Below are 9313 nucleotides of genomic sequence, written 5' to 3'. Positions count from 1 at the left end.
GTGTAACAACTATAATTGTAATGGGTGTGTCATACAGCTGGTTAGTTGTGTAACAATTATAATTGTAATAGGTGTGTCGTACAGCTGGTTAGGTGTGTAACAATTATAATTGTTATGGGTGACCTCAGATTTCAAAATAACAACAATATCCTGAAAAATAATGTAGGCCATAGTGACAGGAACGCTGGTCACTGTAGTGGTCGTAGCAGCTTGAATGAGAGGCATTTCACGTCTTCCTTACTTGTATTGCATAATGATAAGTCAATGTATTGCTTTATTATCATTTTCCTAAATACGTATGTACTAATCGTATTGGGGTGCTTATTATTTCAGTTTCAACGCAGACCCTATCGTGCGTCACAGTGTTTGGTCGTGTGTGTTTGGAGGCGCCATAACCTGGCTGGCGGTATATGGAGCGAACCAAGCGCAGATCCAGAGAGCCATCACGTGTCCAACCTTGAGAAAGGCGCAGATGTAAGTGCACATTATTAAACTCAATATTTACTTTGGCATTTATTTTACGATAAAATGGTGTCAAAATTTATATTTGAATTAATCTGTATAATCAAATCAAATGATATTGCTTAAGTTTACAAGTAAATGTAGAACTGCAACCATATATTCGTTGTTGGCACCCAGTGCATAATATATATGGGAGAATTTAACATTTAATATACTTGATCCCCATGTTACAGAACGATATAAATATGTTCCCCGTGATACGTTGCGATATGAAGATGTTCCTCGTGATACAGTGCGATAGCAACTTGTTCCTCGTGTTACAGTTAGGGGATAGTACGTTGTTTTGAGTGGCTATACTGGCGATTAGAACATGCAATTTGGGATTGAACTCGAGACCGATAGGTCGAGAGTTTAAACCAAGTTTCATGTTCTAATCGCCAGTATAGACACGAAAAACAACGTACTATCCCCATTCTAACACACCTTAACACATATACTACGCTAATATACTTTGAAACATTGTGTTTCCTTGTACAAAAGTACCTAGTAAAATACTTTGTGACCTGCACTGGCGACGTGTTATTCTGCAGCGGACTGACCAATCGGAAAGAAGCTTTCAAAAGTTGGTCATTTGGCCCCGCCCATACTGGGGGGCGGGAACAGGGAGTCAGGGGGGGCGGGAACCGGGAACTAGTGACCCCCCTGTCCGCCCCCTCATACTGGCGAGAGCTCGATCTGTATGTTGACGAGGCGGAATATTTAGATTGTTCGTGAACGTCCTGTTACCAAGGTTTATACGACACATTTGGATTAATATTGACCAAGTTCTTACATTTCCATGTTAGTATGCATACCAATCTGTGTTTATCGACAAAATCGGTGATTATTTGTATAGATTTGTGAAGAGTTTTGTGTAAACGCATGTGAAATGTTTCATTTGATTTCGGATCTAAATAGATGCCTTCACACGGTTGTAACGGAACGTTTCAGAAATAAATGGAAGTAAGAACAAAGAATTTGTCCTTTTAACTTTTTAATGCATTCAACAAATCCATTTCATCGGTCATTTCTGTTCTGTTGCCTACTAGCCTTATTAGCGGGATTTCGCTAAGAGGCGAGCTTGACGCCATATTGTTTTGGTTAGAAACGGGGCGTGGCTTTTAAGTGCGATGGGAGGAGCTTAACACGATTGATCATGATTCTACCGCAGATAAGAACATGGTCCGGATCCGTATCCAATCAAAACACGCGTTGCAAACGAATCGTGTTAGAATGCAATATAAACTTGTTTCACGTGTTACAGTGCGATATAAACTTGTTCCCCGTGATACAGTGTGATATAAACTTGTTCTCCGTGATACAGTGTGATATAAACTTGTTCTCCGTGATACAGTGTGATATAAACTTGTTCCCCGTGATACGGTGTGATATATACTTGTTCCCCGTGATACAGTGCGATATAAACTTGTTCCCCGTGATACAGTGCGGTATATACTTGTTCCCCGTGAAACAGTGTGATATATACTTGTTCCCCGTGATACAGTGTGATATAAACTTGTTCCCCGTGATACAGTGTGATATAAACTTGTTCCCCGTGATACGGTGTGATATATACTTGTTCCCCGTGATACAGTGCGATATAAACTTGTTCCCCGTGATACAGTGCGGTATATACTTGTTCCCCGTGAAACAGTGTGATATATACTTGTTCCCCGTGATACAGTGTGATATAAACTTGTTCCCCGTGATACAGTGTGATATAAACTTGTTCCCCGCGATACGGTGTGATATATACTTGTTCCCCGTGATACAGTGTGATATAAACTTGTTCCCCGTGATACAGTGTGATATAAACTTGTTCCCCGTGATACGGTGTGATATATACTTGTTCCCCGTGATACAGTGTGATATAAACTTGTTCCCCGTGATACAGTGTGATATAAACTTGTTCCCCGTGATACGGTGTGATATATACTTGTTCCCCGTGATACAGTGTGATATAAACTTGTTCCCCGTGATACAGTGTGATATAAACTTGTTCCCCGTGATACAGTGTGATATAAACTTGTTCCCCGTGATACAGTGTGATATAAACTTGTTCCCCGTGATACAGTGTGATATAAACTTGTTCCCCGTGATACAGTGTGATATAAACTTGTTCCCCGTGATACAGTGTGATATAAACTTGTTCCCCGTGATACAGTGTGATATAAACTTGTTCCCCGTGATACAGTGTGATATAAACTTGTTCCCCGTGATACAGTGTGATATAAACTTGTTCCCCGTGATACAGTGTGATATAAACTTGTTCCCCGTGATACAGTGTGATATAAACTTGTTCCCCGTGATACAGTGTGATATAAACTTGTTCCCCGTGATACAGTGTGATATAAACTTGTTCCCCGTGATACAGTGTGATATAAACTTGTTCCCCGTGATACAGTGTGATATAAACTTGTTCCCCGTGATACAGTGTGATATAAACTTGTTTCCCGTGATACAGTGTGATATAAACTTGTTTTCTGTGATACAGTGTGATATAAACTTGTTTCCCGTGATACAGTGATATATAAACCTGTTCCCAGTGATACGGTGTGATATAAACCTGTTCCCCGTGATACAGTGTGATATAAACATGTTCTCTGTGAAACAGTGTGATATAAACTTGTTTTCTGTGATACAGTGTGATATAAACTTGTTCCCCGTGATACAGTGATATATAAACCTGTTCCCAGTGATACGGTGTGATATAAACTTGTTCCCCGTGATACAGTGTGATATAAACATGTTCTCTGTGAAACAGTGTGATATAAACTTGTTTTCTGTGATACAGTGTGATATAAACTTGTTCCCCGTGATACAGTGATATATAAACCTGTTCCCAGTGATACGGTGTGATATAAACTTGTTCCCCGTGATACAGTGTGATATAAACATGTTCTCTGTGAAACAGTGTGATATAAACTTGTTTTCTGTGATACAGTGTGATATAAACTTGTTCCCCGTGATACAGTGATATATAAACCTGTTCCCAGTGATACGGTGTGATATAAACTTGTTCCCCGTGATACAGTGTGATATAAACATGTTCTCTGTGAAACAGTGTGATATAAACATGTTCCTTGTGATACAGTGCGATATATACTTGTTCCTCGTGATACAGTGCGATATATACTTGTTCCTCGTGATGCAGTGCGATATATACTTGTTCCTCGTGATACAGTGTGAGATAAACATGTTCCCCGTGATACTGTGTGATATAAACTTGTTCCCCGTGATACAGTGTGATATAAACTTGTTCTCTGTGAAACAGTGTGATATAAACATGTTCCCCGTGATACAGTGCGATATAAACATGTTCCCCGTGATACAGTGTGATATAAACTTGTTCTCTGTGAAACAGTGTGATATAAACATGTTCTTTGTGTTACAGTGAGATATAAACTTGTTCCCCGTGATACGGTGTGATATATACTTGTTCCACGTGATACAGTGTGAAATAAACATGTTCCCCGTGATACAGTGTGATATAAACTTGTTTTCTGTGATACAGTGTGATATAAACGTGTTTCCCGTGATACAGTGATATATAAACCTGTTCCCAGTGATACAGTGTGATATAAACCTGTTCTCTGTGAAACAGTGTGATATAAACATGATCCTTGTGATACAGTGCGATATATACTTGTTCCTCGTGATGCAGTGCGATATATACTTGTTCCTCGTGATACAGTGTGATATAAACATGTTCCCTGTGATACAGTGTGATATATACTTGTTCCCCGTGATACAGTGCGATATAAACTTGTTCCCCGTGATACAGTGTGATATAATCTTGTTTTCTGTGATACAGTGTGATATAAACTTGTTCCCCGTGACACAGTGATATACAAACCTGTTCCCAGTGATACGGTGTGATATATACTTGTTCCCCGTGATACAGTGCGATATAAACTTGTTCCCCGTGATACAGTGTGATATAAACATGTTCTCTGTGAATACAGTGTGATATAAACTTGTTTTCTGTGATACAGTGTGATATAAACGTGTTTCCCGTGATACAGTGATATATAAACCTGTTCCCAGTGATACAGTGTGATATAAACCTGTTCTCTGTGAAACAGTGTGATATAAACATGATCCTTGTGATACAGTGCGATATATACTTGTTCCTCTTGATACAGTGCGATATATACTTGTTCCTCGTGATGCAGTGCGATATATACTTGTTCCTCGTGATACAGTGTGATATAAACATGTTCCTTGTGTTACAGTGTGATATAAACTTGTTCCCCGTGATACAGTGATATACAAACCTGTTCCCAGTGATACGGTGTGATATATACTTGTTCCCCGTGATACAGTGCGATATAAACTTGTTCCCCGTGATACAGTGTGCTATAAACTTGTTCCTCGTGTTACAGTGCGGTATAAACTTGTTCCCCGTGATACAGTGTGATATAAACTTGTTCTCTGTGAAACAGTGTGATATAAACATGTTCCCCGTGATACAGTGCGATATAAACATGTTCCCCGTGATACAGTGTGATATAAACTTGTTCCCTGTGATACAGTGTGATATAAACTTGTTTTCTGTGATACAGTGTGATATAAACTTGTTCCCCGTGATACGGTGTGATATATACTTGTTCCCCGTGATACAGTGTGAAATAAACATGTTCCCCGTGATACAGTGTGATATATACTTGTTCCCCGTGATACAGTGCGATATAAACTTGTTCCCCGTGATACAGTGTGATATAAACTTGTTCCCTGTGATACAGTGTGATATAAACTTGTTTTCTGTGATACAGTGTGATATAAACTTGTTTCCCGTGATACAGTAAACTTGTTTTCTGTGATACAGTGTGATATAAACTTGTTCCCCGTGATACAGTGATATACAAACCTGTTCCCAGTGATACGGTGTGATATATACTTGTTCCCCGTGATACAGTGTGAAATAAACATGTTCCCCGTGATACAGTGTGATATAAACATGTTCTCTGTGAAACAGCGTGATATAAACATGTTCTTTGTGTTACAGTGAGATATAAACTTGTTCCCCGTGATACGGTGTGATATATACTTGTTCCCCGTGATACAGTGCGATATAAACTTGTTCCCCGTGATACAGTGTGCTATAAACTTGTTCCTCGTGTTACAGTGCGGTATATACTTGTTCCCCGTGATACAGTGATATATAAACCTGTTCCCAGTGATACGGTGTGATATAAACCTGTTCTAGGTGAAACAGTGTGATATAAACATGTTCCTTGTGATACAGTGCGATATATACTTGTTCCTCGTGATACAGTGTGATATAAACATGTTCCTTGTGTTACAGTGTGATATAAACTTGTTCCCCGTGATACGGTGTGATATATACTTGTTCCACGTGATACAGTGTGAAATAAACATGTTCCCCGTGATACAGTGTGATATAAACATGTTCCCCGTAATACAGTGTGATATAAACATGTTCCCCGTGATATAGAGTGATATAAACATGTTCCCCGTGATACAGTGCGGTATAAACTTGATCCCCGTGATACAATGTGATATAAACTTGTTCCTCGTGTTACAGTGCGGTATAAACTTGTTCCCCGTGATACAGTGTGATATAAACATGTTCTCTGTGAAACAGTGTGATATAAACATGTTCTTTGTGTTACAGTGAGATATAAAATTGTTCCCCGTGATACGGTGTGATATAAACTTGTTCCCCGTGATACAGTGTGATATAAACATGTTCTCTGTGAAACAGTGTGATATAAACATGTTCCCCGTGATACAGTGCGGTATAAACTTGATCCCCGTGATACAATGTGATATAAACTTGTTCCTCGTGTTACAGTGCGGTATATACTTGTTCCCCGTGATACAGTGATATATAACCCTGTTCCCAGTGATACGGTGTGATATAAACTTGTTCCCCGTGATATAGTGATATATAAACCTGTTCTCTGTGAAACAGTGTGATATAAACATGTTCCTTGTATTACAGTGAGATATAAAATTGTTCCCCGTGATACAGTGTGATATAAACTTGTTCCTCGTGATACAGTGTGATATAAACATGTTCCTTGTGTTACAGTGAGATATAAAATTGTTCCCCGTGATACAGTGAGATATAAACATGTTCCTTGTGTTACAGTGAGATATAAAATTGTTTCCCGTGATACAGTGCGGTATAAACTTGTTCCCCGTGATACAGTGTGCTATAAACTTGTTCCTCGTGTTACAGTGCGGTATAAACTTGTTCCTCGTGTTACAGTGCGGTATAAACTTGTTCCCCGTGATACAGTGTGATATAAACATGTTCCTTGTGTTACAGTGTGATATAAACTTGTTCCCCGTGATACAGTGTGCTATAAACTTGTTCCTCGTGTTACAGTGCGGTATAAACTTGATCCCCGTGATACAGTCTGATATATACTTGATCCCCGTGATACAGTGATATATAAACATGTTCCCCGTGATACAGTGCGATATAAACTTGTTCCCTGTGATACAGTGATATTATATAAATATGACATTCATTAGCAGGTGACAGTGAATATTGTCAACTCAAGAAGACCATCGTCACCCGAGGCGAAGCCGAGGGTGACAATGGGTTTTTGAGGGTTGACAATATTCACTGTCACCTGCTAATGAATGTCATATCTATTTTGTTACACCAAAAGTCAATGTAGCTCAGAAACGGCAGCAAACCTCGATAATGACATCTTGTTTGTTGATAGTCTGCTGTTTACAATCGCAATCGCACCGGCGCTTGATGAAATTGGCTGTTGCCGTCAAACGTTCTTGTGACCATCACGTTGGGGAAACGAAGCGGTGCACGCACATTTTTTGCGCATGTGATATTTTTCACTGTCTTATGGCAATATCACCCGCGCCCCTTAAAACCAATGTATTTTCGGAGTGTGACAGAGATTTTTGTTTAATTTTCTCCCAACCAATCAAATAGCTAGAAATTCACTTGAGGTGTAACAAATAAACTTGTTCCCCGTGATACAGTGATATATAAACATGTTCCCAGTGAAACAGTGTGATATAAACTTGGTCCCCGTGATACAGTGAGATATGAACATGTTCCTTGTGTTACAGTGAGATATAAACATGTTCTCTGTGATACAGTGTGATATAAACTTGTTCCCAGTGTTACAGTGAGATATAAACATGTTCCCCGTGATACATTGCGATAAAAAAAACTTGTTACCGTGTTACAGAGCGTACTGGGTTAACTTCCCCGGTCTGTGTATCATCTTGTACCTCTGCTGTTTCATCGGTACGGTCACCTACGCCTTCTACAGGACTTGTGACCCAAAGACCTTCGGACTAATTAGCGCGGCCGATCAGGTATGTGCACCTCTGTTGACCAAGAGAGATGTTGTCGACTGTGAGGCCAATCAGGTTCGCTTTCAATGTGTTTTGTTTACATAAGCATGACATATTTATAAGGCTTAAGAAAAAGAATCTGTAGTGTCTTATATTTTCAAATTGTCCATAAATTCCTGTTATTTGAAGCCAGAACATCCTAGATATATCTGAATGTCACCAGTCCAAATAAGCTCATCAATAAAGTTTGCCTCATATAAAAAATAAACAAACTCTGCTAGACAACGGACACAGTTTTATTTCCCAACCAAAATGACAAATTCCATCGTCAGTATTTTTTGTTTTTGGCATTTATTATGTTTTTCTCAAAATATTCTCACTAGCAATTCACAACCATATATTTATATTTCTGCTCGCTTTTCTCGTTTAATGTCTATGGTACTGTAAGGAATCGAAAATAACAAGTTTTGAAAGAAGAAATATTTTTATGGAGACGATGTTTAGATAGGGGACATGGTTTTCAGAATCCACATTCCGTTTAGCCTACTTTTTTAACATTGTTTATAGCAATTCAAACCAACATTTTCTTTCCTTTAACAGTTGTTTCCACTTTTCGTCATGGACGTTTTGGGGAAAATGCCTGGTATTCCTGGAATATTTGTGTCCTGTATATTCAGTGGAGCTCTCAGGTATCTCACTGTCTGAATTGTGTGTATTCTATATATTCATATGAGCTCTCAGGTACCTCACTGTCTACATTGTGTGTATTCTATGTATTCAGTGGAGCTCTCAGGCACCTCACTGTCTACATTGTGTGTATGCTATGTATTCAGTGGAGCTCTCAGGAACCTTACTGTCTACATTGTGTATATGCTATGTATTCAGTGGAGCTCTGCGGTACCTTACTGTCTACATTTTGTGTATTCGTCTACATTGTGTGTATTCTAGGTATTCAGTGGAGCTCTCAGGAACCTCACTGTCTACATTGTGTGTACTCTATGTATTCAGTAGCTCTCAGGCACCTCACTGTCTCCATTGTGTGTATTCTATGTATTCAGTGGATCTCTCGGGTTCCTCACTGTCTACATTGTGTGTACTCTATGTATTCAGTAGCTCTCAGGCACCTCACTGTCTACATTGTGTGTATTCTATGCATTCAGTGGATCTATCTGGTTCCTCACTGTCTACATTGTGTATATGCTATGTATTCAGTGGAGCTCTGAGGTACCTTACTGTCTACATTGTGTGTATTCTATGTATTCAGTGGATCTCTCGGGTTCCTCACTGTCTACATTGTGTATATGCTATATATTCAGTGGAGCTCTCAGGTACCTCACTGTCTACATTGTGTGTATTCTATGCATTCAGTGGATCTCTCTGTTTCCTCACTGTCTACATTGTGTGTCTGCTATATATTCAGTGGAGCTCTGAGGTACCTTACTGTCTACATTGTGTGTACTCTATGTATTCAGTGGAGCTCTGAGGTACCTTACTGTCTACATTGTGTGTA

General features: G+C 39.3%; 1 protein-coding gene across 1 annotated transcript in view; it reads left to right on the top strand.

Annotated features, from left to right (window-relative positions):
- Positions 1-333: 333 nt before the first annotated feature.
- LOC110449952 (sodium-coupled monocarboxylate transporter 2-like) overlaps positions 334-9313 on the top strand; it is a gene marked incomplete at its 5' end in the record, with an annotated part of 24974 nt that continues 15994 nt past the window's right edge. Inside the window, 3 exons of the mRNA XM_021497140.1 lie at positions 334-474; positions 7695-7824; positions 8404-8492. Of these exons, the coding sequence (XP_021352815.1) occupies positions 334-474; positions 7695-7824; positions 8404-8492 (360 nt within the window). The remainder of the gene's footprint in view (positions 475-7694; positions 7825-8403; positions 8493-9313) is intronic.

The sequence above is a fragment of the Mizuhopecten yessoensis genome, unplaced genomic scaffold (assembly GCF_002113885.1).
Source record: "Mizuhopecten yessoensis strain PY_sf001 unplaced genomic scaffold, ASM211388v2 scaffold497, whole genome shotgun sequence".
NCBI lineage: Eukaryota > Metazoa > Mollusca > Bivalvia > Pectinida > Pectinidae > Mizuhopecten > Mizuhopecten yessoensis.
This window is presented reverse-complemented; position numbering and strand designations above follow the sequence as displayed.